Genomic DNA, 24,036 nt, shown 5'->3' on the forward strand with positions numbered 1-24,036 from the left:
GAGGGCATGCTGCTTGAATCTTCCCTCCACTCTCTCCTTCTGTCTCACCTCCTCCCTGCCCCAACCCCACTCCTGGGTCAGGAGCATAGTTGCTCTTGCTCCGAAGCTGGGGAGGCCTTGAGTTCAGCCTGGGGGTCGCCAGGTCTGGCTGGCTCTGGGGCTTCTGAGCTCTGTGATCCTGGATGCCTCATTCCTGCTCCGAGCCTCAGCTCCCTCATATTCGGGATGGGGTTCAATCAACTCCCCGGGCCTTGAAAACTTCAGGAAAATTCCTGCCTGGTATTTTTAGTCCCGTCTTTCTCCTCAATCCACACCTCTTCTCCAGAAGCTCCTCCCATGGCTCCTGGGGATGAACAAAGGACACGTGGACTCGTGTGTTGTAGAATCTTTATTCAGGAGCTGGGCTGCCTCAGGGGCCTCCCCCTCCAACTCTATGTCCGATTGCTTTGCACCAGATCCAGCTGCTCAGGCCCTGGAAGGGTGGTGATGACCATGGTGGCCAGGGACCCATCTTGAGCATGGACGGGGATTCGAGGCTGCCAGGGTGGTGGGCTGAAGGGCGAGGTGTCCCTGGTGGGCTCAGGGTACCCAGGGCCATCTCAGAGGCAGCCGGTACACGCAACGTTCACACACAGCTCACAGTCGTCGTTAGCGATGGTCCCTGGGCAGGGAGAGAACTGGTCAGCTGACCTGAACCTGGGCCCTCTGTGGCCAGGCAGCAGAAAAGTTCTGCTTGGGAGTGGGCGGCATCTTCTACAGACTGGGAGCAGGAACCTCTAGAGGTGGAGTGAGGGCGTGGGTTCAAGTCCCAGACGCTCTCCTTCCTAGCGGCCACTGGGCAAGTCACTCACACTCCCTGTGCCTGAGATTTCTTGTTTGCTAAATGGACAGGGTCACTGTGAGGAGATAATGCAGGACCGACATGTCCCGGCACACAGTAGGTGCTCAGTAAGTGCTAGCTAGTTGCTACATTCTCGTGCCTGGCTCTGCACCATCCCTCAGGTTTCAGCTTGGCTGACACCTCCTCTTGGAAGACTTTCACACCCCTGTCCCACCGCAGATGTCAGCCAGCTCTCCTCTCTGCTCCATGCAGCCATTGTCTGTTGATGGGTCTGTGCCTGGCGTGGACTACGGGGACGAAGCAGGTTCCAGGCGTGCCTGACTCACAGTGCCCAAACCGAGGAGTCCTGGGAGCCAGCAGGACAGGGCCTGAGTTACTTGAATCTCCCCATCCTCAGCCGCTGGGTGCTTAAGAGAAACAACCCGGGTGGAGGAGCCTGGGCGTGGGAGGAGACAGAGCAAGGTTCTGCAGGGAGCGGGGGCACTTACTCAGGGTCTTGAAGATGCTGGAAGCCTCCTGCGAGGCGCAGACAGGCTCAAGGTCCTGAGGCAGAGCAGGGTGGTGGCACACGGCGGGCAGGAGGCTCTGGGCCTGCAGGCGGGGGCTGGGTGCCCACTGTGCCTCCAGGTCACTCAGCTTCTTCATGGATTCCAGCTGGACCCGGAAGCCTTGGTACTACAGGCAGGGGAGAGGAGATAGGAGCAGGTCAAGACCTGGTCCAGGGGCAGGCACTGCCATGACACCCAGGGTTGCTCAAACCCTGCAGATCCTCCAGAGCCTTCCCCGTCTCTATGGGAAGTCCAGGGCCACACTGGAAAGAGCCGCTGTGGTGAGAGGTGTGAGGAAGAAGCAGCGTGGCTGTGGAGCACAGTGGTTCGAGGCTTTAGAGACAGACAAGCCCTGGTTCAAATCCCACCTCTGCCCATGACCGGCTGCCTGTCTGTTCCCCACTCAGCCTCAGTTCCCTCATCTGACATCTCCCGTGGGGGCCTGGTACCAGGACACACTCACCAACTGAGTATGCCTGCCTGAGCTCACATGGCAGAGTGATGACAGCCCCAAGTAGCTGGTCTCCGAGGCCAGGGCTGTTGGGGAGGCCAAGTCTCCTGCACCCCTCTCTGGGACCCACTTTGTTCTTCCCAAGGAGACCATGCCCAGAGTCAGGGATGTGACACCCAGGGCCACAGACGTCTCTGCTATGCTGGGCGAGGCCAGCAGCATCGCCTGTGACGTGGCAGACAGGCCCTGCTGTGACGACTACTGCCACTCTCCCATGCTCCCTGGAAGGGCACTGGAACCCCCATAGTCTTCTATCTGGTCTTTGCACATGCTGTGCCCTTGGCCTGGAACAGTTTCCCCATCATCTGTGTCTGGCAACCTCCTGTTCATCTTGCAATGCCAGCTCAAGGGTTACTTCTCAGGAAAATTTTTCTGGAGCCTGTCCTCCTCCACCTACATGTGGGTGAATATACGGAACTGTGGGATCATAACAGGGGGTCTCCTTCCCTTTCTGGCCTCCTCCCATGCAAGGAGGAGCCTTCTGTTCCACACCCTGACCTCTGTGACCAGCACGGGCCTTCCAGGGGAGCAGCGCTGAATCAGTTTGGTGTTGTCATTGCCATCATCACTGCCATCAACATCTGGCTGCCCCCACCCACCAGCTGCCTTGGTCTCGGGGCTGTGATGGGTGTTGGGCTGAGCCCTGGGCCCCGTGCTCCCCCGGTGCCCCTCTGAATTCCCAGTACACTCTCTCCAGCCTAGCCTCCCACCATGGGGCCCTTCAGGCAAAGGGCACGCTGGCCAAGGGACTCACCTGGATGTAGACTGACTGTGTGCTCTGCAGCAGCAGCAGGAGGACCACGGCCACTCCTGGCAGGAGCCCTGACACAGCCCTGCAGCCCATCATGCTCCCTGGGTTCCCCCTGCCGCTGTCCACCGTCTCCCATCTGTGTCCCTGCCTAGCACCTCCTTATAGGTCAGGCTCAGGAGTCCTGGTCACTCATTAACTGGCCAGCTGGGGTGGGGTTGACAGCTAGCTGGCTCTCTGACAAGCCGGGGCTGGTTCCTAGGAAGGGGGTTGGGGGCGAGGAGGGCAGGAGCCCAGAGTCTATGGGAACACAGTGCTTGAACACCGAGTGCCTGCCATGTGCCGGGCTCTCCATGGGGGCCTTGGAGCACACCATCATTCACTCCTCAAGACACCTGTGTGGGTGTGAGGATAGGGAGGCCATTTTACAGACAGGAAAAGTGAGGCTCGGGAGGGAGGGTGGCTTGCCCCAGGTCACGGAGCTAGTTAATGTCAGAGAAGGGGCTCCAGCCAGGTGTCCTTGGCCCAGGTCAGCCCATGGTCCTTTCTCTGGGGGAAGGATACAGACAGAGAGGCTGGTCCAGGGCAAAGTGGGCAGACACTGCTGATTTCAGGGTTCTCAAGACCCCACTCCCCCAAGACCCACATCTCTCTCACTCCCTCTCCTCAGTGCTATTTAACGACTATCTTTCAGACCAGTCCTGGCCCCAGGTTTTGAACATGCCTCTGCTTGCCATCTCCCACCTGTGCCTGGGTGGTTCAGGCCATGTTTGACCCATCTCACCTGTCTGTGCTTTCAGAAGCCAATAGCCTAATCCAGCATGGAGGAAAAGGCAGTAGTGTTGGAGGCAGATTGACCCGCATTCAAATCCTAGTCCTGCTGCAGCTGTGTGATTTAGGATAAATCACACCAATTCTAACGGAACCTTAGTTTTCTCTTCCATCAAATGGGCATGATACAACCCCTCTCGTAAGGTTGCTCTGAGGGCCCTGGCCCACCTGAGGTTGCCCTTATCTCCTGGGTAATGCATCCATAGCAGCCCCTGAATCTTACAGTTGCCTTCTAGGCAATGCATAACCTACTGCCCCAGTGGTTGAAGGTTGGGTCAGAGAGAACAGGGCAAAGTCTCTAAGGGTGATATCACCACTGCCATAACAGGCAGCTGTAAACAGTGCGTGTGCCAGGGCTCAGCTCTGCCAGGCACAGACTCTGGCATGTTGCAGGCTCCCCTGACGTTGAGCCTGAACGTTGGATTGAAGCCCTGATAGCTCACCTTGGCATTTAAGATGCCACTCCCAAAAGTGGCTAAAATCTGATGTCATCGTGCTTCCCCATACCAACCCTATTTGCACAGGTCTAATCCCATCTCATGTCTTTGCCTACTCATTCCACCTGCCTGAAATGCCACCTTCCTTTTTCTTATCTCAGACTGAAATGAAGAAGAAGCTCAAGTGAACTTTGGAATTTCTTATGTATTGCTTTGAATCCAGACTTCAGCCTTTGCTCTTTAGAGTCTATGGAAATGAAGGGAATCTTACATGCCCTCTAATCTGTAAAATGAAAACAACCATCTGGGAATAATAGCTCTCATTTCTTGAATACTGTGCACAAAGCTATGCTATAGTCATAATCCCATTGAATCCTAAAGGATAGGCATAATGGTTATTCCCATTTTACAGATGAGTAACCTGAGGCCCAATGAAGCACCATGTTTGTTGTCACTGTGGGAGCAAGAGGGATAAGCAGATTTTGTACCTGGAATTCTTGCCTTTGCTCAGCCTGTGGTGTTATAGAAAAAGGAACCGAGGACTTAGAGATAAGGAGAGCTGGGTTCAAACCCAAATGACAGCACTTACCAGCTGTGTGATCTTTGGTACATTACTTAGCTTCTCTGAGCCTCCGCTTCTTCATCAGTAAAGTAGAGAAAATAGTAATAATAATTTTTAAAAAGACCTCATAGTGGTTGTTGTAAGGAAAAAGTGAACGATACCTGTCCCAGGAGAGCCTGTGACTCTCCCTAAAACCAACCATTTCCCCAGCATGTGCCTGGCTTATGGGGGATGCGTCATGAAGGGGGGTTTCCCTCCCTCTCCTTATGTAACTCCCATGACAAGCCCCATCTCTCAATCTATAGCGGGACCAGTGCTGCTTTCTGACTTGCACAGGCTGAACTCAATGCTGGGCCGGAATGTCCAGACCTGGGTCTGATCAACTGTAGGACCTTGGACAAGTGACGACCTCTGTGATCTCGGTTTCTCATTTGTAAAAATAATGTGATGTCTCCAGTGTTTGAGGTTGTTATGAGGCTGCTTGATACCTAAATCTATGGTCTTTCCACGAGAGGAAGCTCATCTCCCTTGACCCCCACATCAATGGGACATACCTCTAGGGTCTGGGGGCCCCTTGGCCATGGTGTCTGTCCTTTCCTTGCCCTGTGGCTCCTCCAGCCAGGGCCCGTCATGTGTCAGTCTTCCCTGGGAACCAGGTATGACTTCCCTATCTGCCTAACATGACTCAAGTTTATTTGTCAAACCCACCTCCTCCTAATCTCTTTCTAAATGACCCACCATCCATCACAACCAACTTGGTCACAGACGCAAATCCTTGACGCTACCCCTGGCCAGCCCATGTGCATTGACGTGGTATTATCAGGGCACTTCCTTCTTTATGGATGTGGGAAGTGACTGTCACAAGAGCCTGGAGTTCACCCTGTGTGGAAGCCTCAATCACAGATGTGGGGTGGGTGACAGTTTGCCCGTGTGCATTTGGGCAGCTCCGCTCTCTACCCTGGCCTCGCTGATCAGTGCCCACTGCTATGGTGCCCAGAGCCCAGGGCTCTCCCTGCCCCAAACTGCTCAGTTCCCCACAGCATTTGTCATAGCTGACCACTCCATCTTTCTTGGAGTAAAGTGCTTTCACCATTTGGCTCCTGGGACTCTCCACATTTTCTGCCAATCTCACTGGCTCCATATTCTCAGCTTCCTTCCTTGGTTTTTCCTTCTCTTCCTGACCTCTAGGTGTTAGAGTGCCCAGGGGGCACCAAGGCTGTCTTTGGACCTCTTTCTTCCTGTCTGTAATCACCCCCTTGGTGATTTATCCCATCACAAGGACTTTAATACCATCAACACTCTGTTTACTCCATAGCCTGGCCTTTCTTCTCAATCCCAAACTCATTTATCTACTGGCCTCCTCAGTTCCTCTCATACCGGTTGATAGTACTACCATTCATCCAGTTGTCAAGTCAAAAATCTGGGAGTCATCCTTGATGTCTCTTTTTTATTTGCCAAATTAAATTCACTAGCAAATCCAGTTGGCTCTACCTTCAAGATATTTCTGGATTCCACCCATATCTCATCATCTCCACTGCTATGATCAAGGTTCAAGCTATCCTCACAGGTTGAATGGATTATTGCAATAGCCTTATATTAGGCAGGGTTCTCCAGATAAGCAGAACACACACACACACACACACACACACACACACACACAGAACACACACACACACACACACACACACATCCTATATAGAGATATATATTTCTTACTAGAAAGTCTACTGATTGTAAATGTTAATCACATTGAAAAAAATCTTACCTCAGAGAGCTTCTCCCATCACTCCTAACTCTTTTAACTTGCTTTCTCGTAGCACCTGTCATACATATCCATCTAAATTGTTGCATCTTTCTGTCTCCTAGAATGTAAGTTCTATTACAGTAAAGAATTTGTCTGTTTTGTTCTCCTAAAACAATACCTGGCACATCTATCCTATTGGATAGATCTATCTATGTGTCATCTAACTAGATTTATTTTAAAGAACTGGCTCACATGATTGTTGAGCTGGTAAGTCTGAAATCTGTAGGGAAGTTTGGCAGGCTGGAAATTCAAATTAGATTTGATATTGCAGTCTTGACTCTGAAATCTGCAGGGCAGGCTAGCAGGTGAGAAACTTAGGGCTCCTATGTTGCAGTCATTGAGGCAAAATGCTTCTTCCTGAAGAAAGCCTTTATTTTATTTTATTTTATTTTTGAGATGGAGTCTCGTTCTGTCACCCATGCTGGAGTGCAGTGGTGTGATCTCGGCTCACTGTAACCTCCGCCTCCCGGGTTCAAGCAATTCTCCTGCCTCAGCCTCTTGAGTAGCTGGGATTACAGGCACCCGCCACCATGCCCAGCTAATTTTTGTATTTTTAGTAGAGATGGGGCTTTGCCATGTTGGCCAAGCTGGTCTCGAACTCCTGACCTCAGGTGATCCACGCGCCTTGGCCTCCCAAAGTCTTTTCTCTTAAGGCTTTCAACTGATTGGATAGGAAGCCCACCTACCATTATGAAGGGTCATCTGCTTAATCAAAGTCTACTGATTATAAATGTTTATCACATAAAAATTATTTTCACAGCAACATCTAGACTGGTGTTTTATCAAACAGCTGAGCATCATGACCTGGCCAAGGTGGCACATAAAATTAACCATCGCAAGCATCCATACAGATCTCCCCGGACCTTCTCCAGGCCTTTCTCCATGTAGCAGCCAGAGGAATCCTATTAAATTCTGAGTCAGATCATCATGTCTCTCCCCCGCTCACACCTACTAGTGGCTTTCCGCTTCACTCAGAGGAAAATCCAAAGGCTTCTGCCTACAAGGACCATTTGGCATCCCATCTTTATCTTTGACCTCAACTCCAAAAACTCTGCCCTTCACTCTCTGAGTTCCAGCCACCCTAGCTTCCTTGAGGTCCCCCAAACACACCAAGATTATTTACCTTTAGGTCTTTGCTCTTCACCCCTCTCTTCATGCAGGTCTCTGCTCAAATGCCACTGCCTCAGAGATCTTTCTTGATCTTCCTCCCTCAGAGAGTTTCCCCATCCCTCCTAATTCTCTTCTTTCTCATAGCACCTGTCATATATACACATCTCATTTCTTGCATCTTTCTATTAGAGTAAGGAATTTGCCTGTTTTATTCCCCCAAAACAATACCTGGCACATAATTGGTGCTCAACAAATACTTGATGAATTGAATAAATGGATATGATTCAAGTATCTATTCCACCAAGCACTAGATATTTAGCCTTTGGCCATTTCCTATTTCTCTGAGCCTTAATCACCTCATCTAGCATCTTGCTGGCATGTGGTAGGTTTCAGAGACCTGAAACTGGATTGAGAGAGTGGCAGGATGGAGAGGAGAGGTCCCAGGGCTGAGCTCTAGGGCACTGTAATACCTGGAGATGAGGCAGAGAAGGAGGAACCAGCAGAGGGATGGCGGGGAAGGAACAGTTGATGAAGAACAAAAAGAGACTTGCGTCTTTGAAGCCCAATGAAGAAAGGGCTTCAGGAGCAAGAACATGCTCACTTGGTCAAATGTGGTTAGCTCTAGTAAAATGAAGACAGATAATTGTCCTTGGATTTGGCAATATGGAAGTCACTGCTGATCTTGGTAAGACCAATTCTAACAGTGGGGAGGATGAAAACCCGATTGGAATGAGTTCAAGAAAAGATAGGAGGATGGAAAGTGGACCCAATGCCCTTAACTATCACTTTACATCAAAGCATAAAACAGAGAGATGAAAAATTTAAGGAAGGATCAACACATGAGCAGTTGATCTGGAAGACTCTGTAGGGAGAGTTGTATAAACCAAGATGTGATAGATTTCCCAGAAGCCCTCCAGGTGAATTTGGTTTTTCCCCGGAGAGGTGGGTGATCTAACGAGTGGTTCTATTTTTGCTGTGGTCACCAGGAAACTCAGAACCAAACTTTGCTCCAACATTAGTGACTGTACTAAAGCTCATTCAATCTGTGTCTTCCCCTTTGACTTACTTTCCCAGTCTACCCATATTGTACTGACCTTGTTACATAAGCATGTGCGCGGACGCACACACACACACACACACGCACACACACCCCCGTCAGGTTTGTTTACAGAAATGCTTCCAAGGGTCAGCACCTTTCTGGCCTGGGGTTGGGTAACAGGTATTTAACACAAATGTGAATCAGGGCTGCCCCCTGGTGATGGCAGGGAAGACTGCAGACGGGGAATGAGTCCTAATCCATTTCCCTGAGGCACCACCTTGAGAGTTAATGCGGTGAGCAGACATTTCTGCGCTTTGCTTTGAGGGGTAATGGACAGCCTCCCTGTCCCCGTGTCTGCGCCTGGGGGTCCTACCAGCATGACCGTGACAGTCAGCATCAGCGATGCGCCTTGGGGGTGCGGGGAGGGGAGGTGGTGTGCGGGGTCGTTACCGAAAAGCCCCTGCTGATGCCCGAGTCCTGGGGTCTGCAGAGAGGAGATGCGGAGGTGAACAGTGGGGCTGAGGGGAGGAGAGGAGGAAGTTCAGGCCCCAAGTGGGACCTGCATTGAAGTCGGGTCTTGGGGGCAGCCAAGGGCAGAGGGAGAACTACAAGGAGGACACGGGGCCCCCAGAGACCAGCTATGCCCGAGTGTTCTGTGAGGAGGAGAGGTGCATGGCTCTGACCGGGCTTTCTCGCTCATGGCCACACGGCAGGTGTGAAAGGTGTGTGTGTGTGTGGTGGGGGTGGGGGTTGTATCTGTGTGTGAGCATGTGTGTACATGCCCCAAGCCCTGGTGAGAATGTGCGTGGGAACATGTGTATCCAGGTGTGCTTTCCGTGTCCGTGCGTGTCCATATGTGAGAGTGATTGTGTATATTCGTGTGTACTTGTGAGTGCTCTCGTGTGTGTAGGGGAGCATGTTGTGTGTCCTTGTGTGTGAGGTGTGTTTACTGGTGTGTGGGAGTATGTGTATATGGGAGTGCTTTCTGTGTCTGTGTGTGTATCTGCATGTGAGAGTGTGGGCATGTGTGTGTGAGCCTGTGTCAGCCTGTGTGAGTGGATGTGTGTGTGTGAGTGGCATATGGGAGCGTGTGCGAGTGGTTTTTGCTGTGTGTGTGAGTGTGTCTGTGACCGTGCGGATGTGAGGCTGTGTGGTGTGTGGGTGGGCTGGGAGGGAGGCCATATGTGCTGGGCAGTGCAGAAGGGCTGATGGGGGCAGGGATCCCATCTGACTCAGGCGGCCCTGTGATCTGGCGGGGCGGGAGGTGAGGAGAGGTCTCTGCGTGCAGAGGTGGGGGCCGACTCGGGGAGGCGGGCCCGGGCGCAGCTGCCTGGAAACTGGGAATTCACGGAGGACCCGGAGCACGCCCAGCCCACACCGTCCGCGCCAGCAAGATCGCCCTTCCTCAACTCCCTGTCTCGCCCAGCAGCCGGCCGGGCGCTGGGGCTTTGGAGTCAGGTACAGCAGAGGTCCACACGAATGCGGGGTCTTGGACAACTTGTTCTCTTCTCTGAGTGTCTGTGCCCTCAACTGTGAGACGTGAATGACACCTCTGCCTTGAAATGGGTCAGTGAGGAGGGTGGAACGAAGGCGCAGTAGTGCCAGGAAGTGCTTGCTGGGAATCTGTGGTCTCAAGGCTGCAAAAATGTGAACATGCGGGTTCCTCACACAGCCCCAGGAGGCATGGAACTTCCCCCTTTTTAAAGAGAGAACCCTAAAGCGCAGGGAGGGCTACTAACCTACTTCTGAGGGGCTGGCCACCTTGGCTGTCTCTAGCACCACACACCGGGCCTGTGTGGGTGGTCAGCAGATATAAAGCCCTCCTCACGTTTGAGATCCTCCAGAGGTGTCCTCTTGTCCCCTCCAGCCTTGGAATGTCCCTTCCAGGGGTTAAAGAAAACAATTGAGTGTTCATCTCCCACGAACACTACCCCACGGAAGGCCCTGGATTCCTGGAATCCTGATCTCAAAGAAATGGCACAGACGATGGTCCAGGAGGCCAGTCCACCCCCCGCCTCTGCAGGAATAACAATGACCTGAGGGCATGTAATACAGTTAGGTGCCATTTTCCATTCAGCCATCAAATATTTATTGGGTTCCAAGTCCCTGTAGGGCACCAGGGCTCAGAAATGGATACATTCATCCCTGCCTGCAAAGGGTCTGTGGTTGAAGAGGACAGATGAGGACCACGCCACATGGCAGATGCACAGATAAGGACAATGCCCACGTAGCAAATGGGGAAGCCGAGGAGGTGGTGGGAATCCAGAAGGGGCACCGTCTCCAGCCAGGAAGTGGCGGAGCTGCTGAGCAGAACCCTCCAGCCCTTTGCTGACATCTGCCTGGGCTGCCTCCCTCTGCCCTCTGCAAACATCGTGTTTCCAGGAAGCCCGCCCAGACCACAGCCTTTCCTACTTTCCCCTTCTGGGGAATTCCTGCAGCCTTGGGTCCCCACCATGGAACTGAACATCTGCTATCTTTATTGCTTCTGTTTTTGGTGCTTCTGTTTTAGGTGCAAGGGACCCACCTCCACAGTTAGACTGCATCCTCTAGAGACTACAGCCTCAATTTCACATTCCTCAGAGACCTCTCCTTCCTCCAGGGCCCCAGTGCCTAAGTGGCCCTGCCCAAGATCAGGATGCACCGCATCTCTGCTGATGCTCAAGTCTGGGGGTTCTTTGTTTGCAGCACCCGGGCTGAGCTGCAGAGGAGATCCTAACTGCTGAGTCAGGGGCCCCGATTTGCCAAGCAGGATTGAGTTTCATTAAGTGGGGATGAAATACAAATCCCCCACCGCATTCATGGGATTGATGTCCAAGACGCAGCTGCCATTTGTGTTTTCAAATTTGCAGTTAGGGATCATTGTGAAACTTGATTGCTCTGTCTTGGGGGACTTTCTTAAAGTCCAACTCCACAATAAAGCCAATCAGATGGAACCATCAAATGTCAAATAGGAGCTAATGAACCATTCACAGGCTTGGGAAAGAAATCAGGCAATCTCTTATTTCAGGATTATCCCTTCCAAATATTGAATCTGAACTGTAAGCAGAATTTTCTATAATTGCATCCCCCTCCTCACGGGTGTGGGGATCATCGGCATTCACTTCATGTCTCTGTTTTCTGGAGAGAGGCTTGACAAGCCGACCCGTGGCTTTCCAGAGAATCACATTCCTGGGGGCATCGTTCTGAGAGGGAGGCAGGGCAGAGGTTGCCGGGATTCCTTCTCTCCACGGGCTGGGCATGCCCAGAGCTTGCTGGCAGCCTCCGCAGGAGGTGGGAGAGGGAAGTCTGAGGCCGGGGAGGGGGATCCCCTCACATATGTCCCACCAGGTACTTGGGTGTGGCCTCAGGAGGGGAGGTGGGGTCCAGGGACAACGTAATGTGTCTGGTCTCTATCTCTGTCTCTGCTGCGTTAACTCTGCAATGACAAGCATCTTTGCAGCAACTTAGTGTAGACTAATGCCTGAGCACATGTGCTGTTTTTTGGTGCCTCTTTGACACACCTGGCAGGTGATTTGGGTTACGATGAAGGGTTTGCCATCACTTCTTCCTGCGGCAGTGCTGTGATGCAGAAAAATCTTACTCTGATCCTCATTCCTTTAGGAACTTAGGGTAGCACCAGGTGGGTCACTCCCTGCAGCAGAGATGGCTGATTGTCCATCAAAGTTGATCTGCCCTTCCAAACTAAACAGTTGTGGCTGGAAAGCAGCTGTCTGGCTGGGGACTTGAAGGTAGGCTTAGTCATGTGACTGGTTTTCATCAGCAGAATGTGAGAGGAAGTGATGTGTGCCACTTGTAGCTCAAGGCTCTTAAGAGGCCACGTGCCTCCTCCATTCTTATTTTCCCCTTTTATTGAGTGGTTTCCTGTGATGACAAGGCTCCTCAGGTGGCAGGAGCCAGAGTTCCTGAATCAACATATTTGGGCTGGAGATCGTGGTAGACAGAGTGCATTAAATGGTTCTGTATCTCACTTCTCCTTGTATCTGTGTCTATTGTCATGTGGACTTGGAGCCCTTCCCATAAAGCTGGAGTACACTGGCCAAAGCAATGGCGTATGTTCTCCATTGCAATAAAATGAGGCAGAAGCGATGTTGTGTCAGTTCCAAGGCTAAGTCACAAAAAATCCTGCATGTTTCTGCCTGTTTGTTGCATCTCTGCCATCTCCACAGGAACATTCCTGACTGTTCTGCTGGAGATGGAAAGACACAGGACGGAGCCAAGTCACTCCAGTTGTGCAGCTCAGCTCAGCCTTTAGCCAGCAACCCAAGGCATGGGAGTGCGTGCAGGGAGATCAGCAGAGCTATCTAGCCAAGCCCTATCTGACCCTGGATGCCTGAGCAATAAATACGATTGTGTGTGCCACTGAAACTTTATGGTTGTTTGTTACATGACATTAGGACAATAGATGACTGATACAGCAGTTTACCGACCAGGAATGAATCCATGCCTCAGACTGTTAGGTGCGAGATATTTGCACTGTGACTGAAGGGTTCTATATTTCGGAGTGGATTTATAATAGCAGTTTCTTACCCTGGTTCACGTGCCCTACAACTACTCCCTCATTGCTTCAGGATGGAGGGACCACAAAAATCTGGCCCCTGAATGCCGTCTGGCTCCATCTGGCATGTCTCTCCCCTTTTCTTTCTACATCCTAGTTGCATTGGATTTCTTTTAAGCCCTTGAATGCCCAAGAAGTCTCCATCATTATGATCTCATTCTCTTTCCCCTGCTTAGAATGCCCCCTCGCCACCTAGCACAGCTAGCTCTCTGCTGAACGTCCCTCCTTCCAGCAAGCTTACCCCAATGCTAGGAGGAGGTCAGCCCCCAAATAATATGGTCCCAAATCCCTCTGCACTTCCCAGTGGCACTCAGCTCCTTTGAGATTCCCAGCCCAGGTATGCCTTCTCCATTGCAAGGCAGGATCCCTGTCCGATGTGCTCATCGTGTGTCTCTCCCATTGGGCACAAACCCGGCACACTGTGCATGCTCAGTGAGTATTTCTTGAATAAATGGGCTGGTGTAGGTGACATTTTCCAGAGTAGAGTTACTCAGCTTTTTCAGTGGAACACCTCTGAGCTTGCGAGGACTCATTGGGTACCTGGTTGTCCTCCAAATACATTGTCCAGTTGCATGTTCATGTCCCTCCCACCTTCCCCCTGAGCTCAAGTGGCCACGTAGAGAGTGGTATGGACTCTGCAGCCTGCCTGCCTGGAACCAGATCCTGGCTCTACTCCTTACTGACTGTGACACTTTGGACAAGGTTTTGAATGCCTCTCCATCTATAAAATGGGGATTAGGAGGGTGTCCATCTCATAGCCCTGTTTCTCATGGGGCTGCTCTGAGAAATAAATCAGTTAATATATGTAAAGCACATACACAAAACCTCATGTAGTAAAAGCTATAAAAGTATAAGCTAGTACTATTCAAGGTTAAAGACTAGATATTATTCATTTTTGTATACCCCCAAATGCTTAACCCAGTGCTGGCAAAAAGAATGTGGTCAGGCCGGGCATGGTGGCTCACACCTGTAATCCCAGCACTTTAGGAGGCCGAGGTGTGTGGATCACGAGATCAGGAGATCAAGACCATCCTGGCCAAGATGGTGAAACCCCCGTCTCTACTGAAAATACAAAAATAGCCGGGCGTTGTGGTGGGTGCCTGTAGTCCCAGCTACTCGGAAGGCTGAGGCAGAGAATTGCTTGAGCCCGGGAGGCAGAGGTTGCAGTGTGCCGAGATCGTGCCACTGCACTCCAGCCTGGGCGACAGAGCGAGACTTGGTCTCAAAAAAAAAAAAAAAAAAAAAAAAAAGAAAGAAAGAAAGAAAGAAAAAAGAATGTGGTCAATAAATGTTTTATTTTTTATCTTCTTTTGCAGTCCAGAAGCCTTTTTTATTTAACACCTATTATGACATGAATCATAGAGAATAGTTTCCAGCAGCCCAGACCCCATTCCACTGGCTCTCACAAAGTGTGCTTCCCTGGGTGGAGCAGGCTGGCGCTTCGTTAAACACAGGTATCTTATTCTTTGCCTTCTTTCTTTTTCTAATCATTTTCCTTCATGCATTTCTGGTGCCTAATATGCTCAATATGCACATTAATTCTCTGGTCCTTAACTTGTTTGTTTACAACAATGCTAACAGCGTACTGGGGGACACTGTAGACTTTCTGGTTTTGCCATGGTAACATTTGTGGGGCATTCCCTTTTTTTAACAGTGCGTATTCCCTTGATGTCTACAGTATCACAATTTTTTGTAGAGTCACATGTATGTGGCCAAAGGAACAACTCCATGTTGTCTTTCTTTCTTTTTTTTTTGGAGATGGAGTCTCACTCTGTCACCCAGGCTGGAGTGCAGTGGCGCAATCTCTGCTCACTGCAATCTCTGCCTTCCGGGTACACGCCATTCTCCTGCCTCAGTCTCCTGAGTAGCTGGGACTACAGGCGCCCGCCACCACAGCCGGCTAATTTTTTCATATTTTTACTAGAGACGGGGTTTCACCATGTTAGCCAGGATGGTCTCGATCTCCTGACCTCGTGATCTGCCCGCCTCGGCTTCCCAAAATGCTGGGATTACAGGAGTGAGCCACCGCGCCCGCCAAACTGCATGTTTTCTAAAAGGCCTGGAGAACATGGCAGATGTCCCTGCACCTTCCTTTTGTGTTCTCTGGTGTGTTTGTAATTCCACACCTGGACGAGTGGACAAGCAAAGCCCTGAGGCAGCAGCCCCACGTGATTCTAGGAGTGGCCCATTCCACTCATGGGCCCACTCTTTCTTGGTGGACAGTCACTGCGGACTGATGGTTTCCAGCATGTGTTTGGGCCAGAGGAACTAAGTTTCAGTTCTAGCTTAGCCACTCCCTAACCATGCTGGCTCTCAGTTTCTTCACCTGTAAAATGGGGATAATGATTGTACCTTCTTCTTAGGACTGTTTTAGTGGGTAAATGAGGTAAGGCATTCAGCCCAGGACTGGCATAAGAAATAAACAGATACTTATTAAACACAAAACAAAGTAAAGAAGACTGTCCAGGTATTTTGCCCCAAGGCGATATATTTGTTTTGCATGGAAATCCGTAGTGTGAAGTAACAATACCAAGGTAACACTTACATAGCACTTACTAAGTGCCAGACATGGTTCCAAGAGCTTTAACTCTATTAACTAATTCCTTCCTCAGCCCTATGATGCGGGTATTATTATCTATTATCATCTTCATTCTACAGATGAGGAAACTGAGGCACAGAGAGGTCTCACTTAGAAATTTCCTGGGAGGCTCCATTTGGATGCAGGTTGCTCAGCAAGGGGGCAGGTTGGTTTGGGATGAGAGAACTCACTGTTATCATCTGGTGGAGCATCCTAGTATATCCCCCAACATCTGGGAAACCACCTCCCAATAAGGTGAATATTCTTTTTTAAATTAAAAGTTAAGAACTCCTATTCTTCAAAAGATGCTATTAAGAGAATGAGAAGACAAGCAACAGAATAGGAGAAAATATTTTGCTAATCACATAGCTGATAAAACAATTAGGTCCAGAATGCATGAACAACTCTCAAAAGGCAATAACAAGAAAACAATAATCACACTAAAAAAAAAAATGAGCAAAAGATTTGAGCAGACACTTCGACAAAGAAGATAAATGGATGACAAATAAGCACGTGGAAGGCACATCAATCCTCATGGTCTTAACGCAAATTAAAACCATACTGAGATACTGCACACCCACTAGAATATTAAAATTAAAAAGTCCGACTACGCTCTACACTGAGAGCTGGCAAGAATGTGGAGCATCTGGAACTCTCATACAATGCTGCTAGAACATCAGATGGAACAACCACCTTGGGAAACAGTTTAGCAATTCCTTAAAAAGTTAAATTTAGACCTACCTTATGATCCTAGCCATTTCTAGATAAATACTCCTAGGTTTCTCTCCAGGAGAAATGGAAGGACATGTCCACACAAAGACTGGTGCATGAATGTTCACAGCCACTTTATTTGTAATAGCCCATCAAGTAAATGGATAAACAAATTTTGGTATATCCATACGATGGAATACTACTCAGTAATAAAAGAGAACATGCAATAACATGGATGAAACTCAAAATAGTTATGCTGAATGAAAAAAGCCAGGCAAAAAATGAGTAGATGTCTGATTTTATTTATATAAAATTATGTAAAATGCAAACCAACCCATACTGAGTGTATTAGTCTGTTCTCACGCTGCTAATAAAAGCATACTCGAGACTGGGTAATTTATAAAGGGAAGAGGTTGAACTGACTCACAGTTCCACATGGCTGGGGAGGTCTCACAATCATGGTAGAAGGCAAAGGAGAAAAGTCATGCCTTACACGGCGGCAGGCAAGAAAGGTGTGCAGGGGGTGCTCTCCTTTATAAAACCATCAGATCTTGTGAGACTTATTTACTGTCACAAGACCAGCACAGGAAAGACCTGCCTCATGATTCAGTGACCTCCCACTGGGTCCCTCCTACGACATGTGGGAATTATGGGAACTACATTTCAAGATGAGATTTGGGTGGGGACACAGCCAAACCATATGACTGACCAAAAGCAGATGGGTAGTTGCCTGGGTATGGGGAGAGGGGGAGGGATTCCCAAGGGCCTTGGGGAAGCTTTAGGAGCCGTGGATTTGCTTATCATCTTGATTGTGGTGACGGTTTCACAGGTGTACACATTTGTCAAGACTTATTGGATTGTGTGCTTTAATTATCTTCGGTGTTTACATGTTAATTATACCTCAACAAAGCTGTAAAAAACAAAAGTCATGTCTCATGTGCCAAGAGTGAGGAGTTTGGGAGCTCGTAGAGGTCCCGGATGGTTCAACTCAGGCTCCTTCTAGGTTGCTGTCAACTAAAAAGTTATTTTTAAAATAAAATCTCCAATATAGGCCAGGCCCTGTACTAGAAACTTTCACTTTGTTTTCTCAGGACCTGGGCAAAGCCTGTGTAAGGAAATATCCTCCAAAAGACAATGGGGTAGTGAAGGGCTGCTCAGAGCCAGGAGGGCTTGGGGAAATCCCTTCAAATCTCAATCCAGTTTTCTGCTTACAAACGTGTTGTTCTGGCCCTTTTAGAAAGTGAGCTGTGTTCCCTAAATCTCCTAAAATGAGGAGGGTGTTAAAGGATAAATGTGTTTCAGTGGATGCTGTCAGTCGTGCCCGCCTCCCTGGCACAGAGCTGAGGGAGGGAAGGGTTGTGGAGGCGGGCAGAGCCCTGGGTGAGCCCAGGCGGGGTTCGCGTCACCTTCGAGCTCCCCTGGGGAAGTCGGGCTGTCTCATGCATATTCTAGCTTGTCTCCTGTTGAGGCCGACTGGGCAGACAAGGCCAGGCTGACAATGTGCTTGTTCACGGTCTGGTGCACCTGCCCTCCTTGCACAAACTTGAGTGAAGATTTTTAATGATGCTCAGAAATGGTTTGCAATGGAAATAATGACTAAATCCCGCTCTCCAGCCTCTTGGTGTGTCTGTGTGTTGTTGGGGGTGGATTCCAACCCAAGGCAAATGCCAGGTGGCTCCCAACACCCCTCCAGGAGGCAGATGTGGAATTCTCCCCGCTTGGCTTGGCAGTCTGTCGGGAAGAACCTGTCTACTGGACTGATGGATAAAGGCAGGCTCGGCATTAAGTAGGCTGTTAGTCTTTAACCAGCACAGCTGACAGTGTAGATGACAGAAGGAACAGGCCCCAAGAAGTGGGGGGAAATGAGTGAATGAGTGTATGAACACATGCGGAGTCCAAGGACTCATCTAGCCCTGGACCGCTTTGGTGGAATCAATCTTCATTGTGAGGGGATGTCCTGTGCATTTTAGGATGTTTGGTAGCTTCTTTGGCCTCTAACCGGTAGATGTCAATAGCCGATCCCACCCTCTCACTTTCTGATCAAGACAATCGAAACTATTTCCAGATGTTGCCAAATGTTCCCTGGGGTAGGAATCCCTGCTGGGTGAGAGCCACTGGACTGATTGCTTTGACCTCAGTTCTATCACCAGAGAGACGGCCACACACTTGACCTTTCTGAAAAACAGAGATGGGATGAGACCTGCCTTGTTCAATAGCATAGCCACAAGCCACATGTGTATCCTGGACAGTTGGAGCACAGCTGGTCTGAATTGACATATATCCTAAGGGTATGAATGCTTAGGATAATAAAAAGAAGGGAAAGTATCTTATTAATAATTTTGTTATTGATTACGTGTTGAAATGACCATATTTTGGATACATTGAGTTAAATAAAATACATTGTTAAAATAAATGTCATTTGTTTCTTTTACTTTTTAAAATATGGCTACTGGAAAAATGTCAGATGTCCTGTTTGGCTCATATGATATTTCTATTGGACAGTGCTGGTGCGGAGAAGGAACAAAGGTTACTCAAATGACCATGAATCAGTGTGGTGGCACACTGACAGGGACAGTGGTGTGGCCATGACAGTATGTGGGGTAGACAAGGGTCAAAGGTCAAGTGTCAGGGGAGGCTCACCTAAAGAAGAGATGCTAGAGTGAAGAACTGGAGAAGAAGGAGGAGGGGGAGGAGAAAGAGGAAATAGAAGGAGGGGAGAAAAGAGGAAGGAGAAGAGAAGGAGGGGGAGGGGGAGGAGAAGGGCAAATGGATTTATGCAGAGGAAACAGCTAATACCAAAGTTGGGCGGTGGGAGGGAGCATGGCACATCTGAGACACAGACCAGAGGCCACATGGTGGAGTGCAGGGAGGCCAGGGAGGCTGGCAGGGTGAGAAGTTGGCCTCCATCCTAAAAGCAGTGTGAGGCCATTGAAAGGATTTTAAGTGGTGGGGTGACATGATCAAATTCACATTTTAAAAAGCTCACTCTGTCTTTGATGCTTTATCTCCCCTCCTAAGATATTACAGAAGGCTCTAGAATCAGACTGCCAGGTCAAATTGGAGCTCTGTCACTTCCTAACTGTAATCTTGGGCATGAACTCTCAGTGCCTGTTTCCACATCTGTAAAATGGGGATGACGATGATAATAGCATTGACTTCATATGCTTGTTGTGATGATTAAATGAGTTATTATGTGATGAACACTTAGAACAGGACTGGACACATGGTCACCACTCAGTGTTACTTAATAGTAAGTTCCTGGGGTTGGGGGACACTCCATTTTAGAAATCTTGGCTTTTCTCATTCTGAATACACATACAAATATGAGTTGAAAGATTTGGTTTTTTTTGTATGTTTCTCTTTTCTATTAGGCTTTTTCTTCTCCCAGGAGAAATCCCAACTTGATTGGCATTCTTGTGTTCTGTCCCACGGGGTGGTTGTAGAACAGAAAGGAAGAAGGTGGTGGGCACTCAGGGGACATAAGGAGAGAACCCCATGAAAACCTGGATTCCAACTTCTCCTTGACAGACAGCAAGATTATTGACAGTTTCTTCCAACAATTCTTCCTTTCACAGTAAGTCTGAAGAAAGAGGTGCTTTCTTCACAGGAAGGCAAAGAAAAATGAACTCCCCTTGGCTCCTGCCCATTGTAATGCCCCATGCTGCTGGCAGAAGGTGGGGAGAAGGCACAGCTTTCACAACTTTACACACATATTTGGAGAAGTCCTTGATTGTTGAGTTCTTTGACCACATTCCAAGAACCCAGCAGTGCCTGTTTGGAGGGTGACCACTGGAAGCCAAGACTCATCTAGGATATGTTGCAAATTGCCCAAGAGTTAATAGCAACTTTGGCGGCATGACATGTATACACAAGAGCTCAAAATCTTGAAAATCTATCTAGGTGCTGAGCTGTGTAAATAAAACCAAGTACTTCTGCAGCTCCTCATGTTAATTCAAGTAGAAGTTTCCTAAGTGCTTACCCATAGGCCCGACTTGCCATCAGTGGGCAGGCTTGGGTGACCATCCATCAAACTTATCTCCTGGGAGGATAACATTGATCCTTTGTGCACCAGCAGCAGAGGAAGAAAGGCTCCTGTCGGCCATGAGGTGGGGAGACCTGCTGTTACCCATTCCTCTTCCTGCTTCCTGCACCATTAAGAACTGAATTTGGTCTGGGCTGTCTTAGAAACTTTGCTCAGTCTGGGATATGCTTTGAGCACTTGAAACATCAGGGGTCCCAAGGGACTCTTGATGAATTTCATTCTTTCTAAGGCACAGTGTAGGAGCAGTATGATCCAGCACGCCACTGCAGCTCCAGGCATCCCATCCCTATATTCCTGTTTCCCAAATAGAAAAGAAGGGGCCATGAACAAACCTTCTCCTTGCGGGCTGTCTTATCAGAGAAGAACTTTCCCAAATGTCCCCAGCAGACCTCTGCTTGTGTATTATTGGCCAGAACTGTGACACTGGTCCTCCCCCAGGCCAATCACTGGCGTAGGATTGCCATGATTGGCATAGACCACCATGATCCATCTCTTGGGCCCAGGCACACTGGGCTTTGGTGGCAAGAAAGAAGTGGGATAGGAACTCTATTGTCCTATAGATCCTTTATCATAAGAGCAAGGAGGAGCCATTGTAGGGCTTTAAGCAGAAGAGTGACGTGATCAAAAATGTGTTGTCAGAAGTCATCTTGGCAAGAGAGTGAGGTTGAATGGAAGCATGAACAGAAGTGGGAAGACTAGTTCCTGGCTGTCCAGGCTTTTATCCCAATAGGTAGAGTCAGACAGGATTGCACTTTATGTGCCATAAGTATTAACACTTTTTTCAGGTTGTAATATGTTGCAGAATAATGCTTTGAAAAACATCCTGATATCTTTTCCCTTCTTAGTAATTTGCTTTTTGCCCCTCTTGCAGCCCTTAAAGCTGGGCTGGGAGGCCGAGCTGCTCCAGGGAAAGGAGGGGGAATACCTCCTAAAACAAAGAACACATTGCCGAGCGTGGAATTAGACTTTAAAACTCTGCAGAAGACAATAGTCTAGAACAGGGTTGGCAGACTGTGGTGTGTGGGTCAGATCCTGTGGCGTTTTAGTCAATAACGTTTTATTGGAAACAGCCACGCTTGTGTGCTCAGATAGAGTCTGTGCTGCTTTGATGCTACCACAGCAGAGCTGGGCAGCTGTGACAGGGACTGTGTGGCCCACAAAGCTTAAAATATTTACCATCTGGTCCTTTACAGAAAGAAAGTTTGTTGACTCTAGTGGAGAAAGGCAGACTTTGGAGAGAGCAGGCATTTTCCTGGAATATCTGGAGCTGCATTTTTACATGCCAGAATCCAAAGCTTGGAGGACTCTGCATAGAGGAGGAAGGATGGGGACATGTCACAGGGATGGTTTTGCCACCCGGTACTAGGGAAAGTCCCTCGAGTGAGAGGCGGGCAGGCCCAGTGAACTTTGGGTGTGAGTGGCATCCTGGCTTCTCCTTCAGAGTCAGAACTCCCAACTGCCTGCCAGGCATAGCTCAGGGACATTCAAGACACCCAGAATGTCTTGTGTGTGGCCTGGTACTGCTCAAATGTGGCTCAGTGACGCAGGCTAGCAGTGGCCCAGGAAGACTCCTCAGAAAGGTGGTCCCCAAAGCAGCCTCACCTGATCCCACCATTCTTGTCTCTGGACAGCTTGGACAGTCGAGAAGGCCTTCCCTCATCCCTCACTCTCACTCCACTAAGTTAGCCCTTTCCTCTCCATATGCACAAAGAACTCCAGACCTCCCTTCTCACAACACTCATTTGATCTGTAATGATTCATTCAGTATTTATTTAGCCTATAAGACAATTAATCCTCCAAGGCGGAGACTATAATTTGTTTATGGCTTTATGCTAAGCATGTAACTCAGTGATAACACTAAGCGGATGTGCAATGAATGAATGAGTAACTCAAAAGACCACTCCCTAGTTTATCCCTATCTGTTTGGTGTTTTATTTCTAATAGCTGTTGGCATCATCATGATGAAAGGCAGGATCCCCATTTACAAGAGGAGATGAGAAAACCATCAGGCTTGATGGCTGCCTTTGCAGGCAGCACTTGGGAATCACGAAGGCCCTGGAGCTAAGACGTGTTCTTGACGTCGCTACACTGACATGCACTACTACCAGCTCTCCAATAACTGTTGCTGGTATCTGCAGGGAACAAAGACTTTCCCACATCGATTTCTCCTTGGGGAAGTGAAGCCAACTGGCCACCATCTAACTGAACCAATCAGCCTGAGGTATGGCAAGTGTGTAAATGGACAGAACAAGATGTCGCAGGAGGGATGACCTGGCTGAAGTGCCCTGGGACAAAGAGAAATTGGTGGCGGTTGGGCCAAATAATATAAATAATTTTGTAATTTTATGCATGAATGTTATACTTCAGTAACAAGTTACAAAATGAAAAAAAAAACCCCAATCTCCACAAATTTCTACCCAAATCAATAATAACAATAAAAGGCAATCTTTGTCTCATGTTCAACAGGGCTACTTGCTCTTCTAAGTACCTGACATGCATTTTCTTGTTTAATCCTGACAACAACCCTATGAGACACTCATCATTCATTCATTGAAAAGCTGTTTAACGAGCACCTGTACCAGGCCTTGTGCAGGCCCTGAGATGTACACAGTAAAGAAGACAGACAGGGCAGGTCCCTGCCCTCCTGGAACTTACATTCTAGTGGACACACACCATTATTAGTCCCAGCCTATAATCTAAAAAAAAACAAAGCTCTGAAAAGCCCGGTCATTTACCCCGATTCTATGTTTGATAAACAATTTGATCAGGCCAGGATTCAGTTCTAGATGTCTCTGACCCCAAAAGGCCTGAGCACTTCTCCTGCTGTTTTTTGTTTGTTTGTTTTTAGATAGTGTCTTGCTGTGTCGCCCAGGCTGGAGTGCAGTGGTACGATCTCGGCTCACTGGAACATCTGCCTCCTGGGTTTAAGTGATTCTCCTGCTTCAGCCTCCTTAGCAGCTGGGACTATAGGTGTGTGCCACCAGGCCAGGCTAATTTTTGTGTTTTTGGTAGAGATGGGGTTTTACTATGTTGGCGAGGGTGGTCTTGAACTCCTGACCTCAAGTGATCTGCCCACCTTGGCCTCCTAAAGAGCTGGGATTACAGGTATAAGCCACCACACCTGGCCCTCCTGCTGCTTTTTTTGGTGCCGAATCCCTTAGAGGTTGTGCAGATGACCCTCTATACGGGGCTCAGGAGTTCTCTGCTGCATTGTTATACGACAAATTCTATTTATTTATTTTTAGAGCAGAAAAGGTTTCTGTGCTTGGAAAGTGGGAGGGAGGGTAGATGGAGGTGCTCCAATGCTGTCATGAGGACTCCCCCTCTGCATCCTGCTTTCCTGGGTGTCAGCTTCCTTCTCAGGCAGGAGCTGGCCGCAGCAGCCTCAGGGTTACAAGGCCCTGGCAATTGGACATCCCAAGAGGGTCCACACGCCTTTTTCCTGGGCTCTGGCAAACACTGGGACTATGCCCTTCCTTAGGGCATATGCTTTTCCCCACTTGCTCACAAGGCCAAGGGTATGAGTATTCTTTTTCTAATTATATTTATTTTCTGAATATGTTATATATGGCATAAAATTTGAGAAGTTAAAAAGAAGTTATAAGAAGCAGGTGCCCCCTCACCCTGTCCTCCAGCCATCCTGTTTCCCTGCCTGAAGCTCTTTGTGTAGGTAGGTGAACAACATACTAAGATAAAGGGAGTGGAGACAATCGCTGGTG

The 24,036-nt window shown here is 49.0% G+C and overlaps 1 protein-coding gene across 1 annotated transcript; it reads right to left on the minus strand.

Moving 5' to 3' along the window:
• Positions 1-375: 375 nt before the first annotated feature.
• On the minus strand, positions 376-2,785 carry GUCA2B (guanylate cyclase activator 2B). Its single transcript, XM_004025564.4, has 3 exons — positions 2,655-2,785; positions 1,330-1,516; positions 376-661 (listed from the first exon to the last, which is right to left on the minus strand). Exons 1-3 carry the CDS (start codon positions 2,745-2,747, stop codon positions 600-602), a joined length of 342 nt encoding a protein of 113 aa, XP_004025613.3. The 5' UTR covers positions 2,748-2,785; the 3' UTR covers positions 376-599.
• Positions 2,786-24,036: the final 21,251 nt, after the last annotated feature.

Source organism: Gorilla gorilla, chromosome 1 (genome assembly GCF_029281585.2).
Source record: "Gorilla gorilla gorilla isolate KB3781 chromosome 1, NHGRI_mGorGor1-v2.1_pri, whole genome shotgun sequence".
In the NCBI taxonomy this organism is placed as follows: domain Eukaryota; kingdom Metazoa; phylum Chordata; class Mammalia; order Primates; family Hominidae; genus Gorilla; species Gorilla gorilla.

Coding starts and splice junctions, on each gene's coding strand:
- GUCA2B (XM_004025564.4), bottom strand. CDS start 2,747: ATGATGGGCTGCAGGGCTGTGTCAGGGCTCCTGCCAGGAGTGGCCGTG. Junction 1,517..2,654: donor CACAGTCAGTCTACATCCAG/GTGAGTCCCTTG, acceptor CCCTGCCTGTAG/TACCAAGGCTTCCGGGTCCA. Junction 662..1,329: donor CAGCATCTTCAAGACCCTGA/GTAAGTGCCCCC, acceptor CTCCCTGCCCAG/GGACCATCGCTAACGACGAC.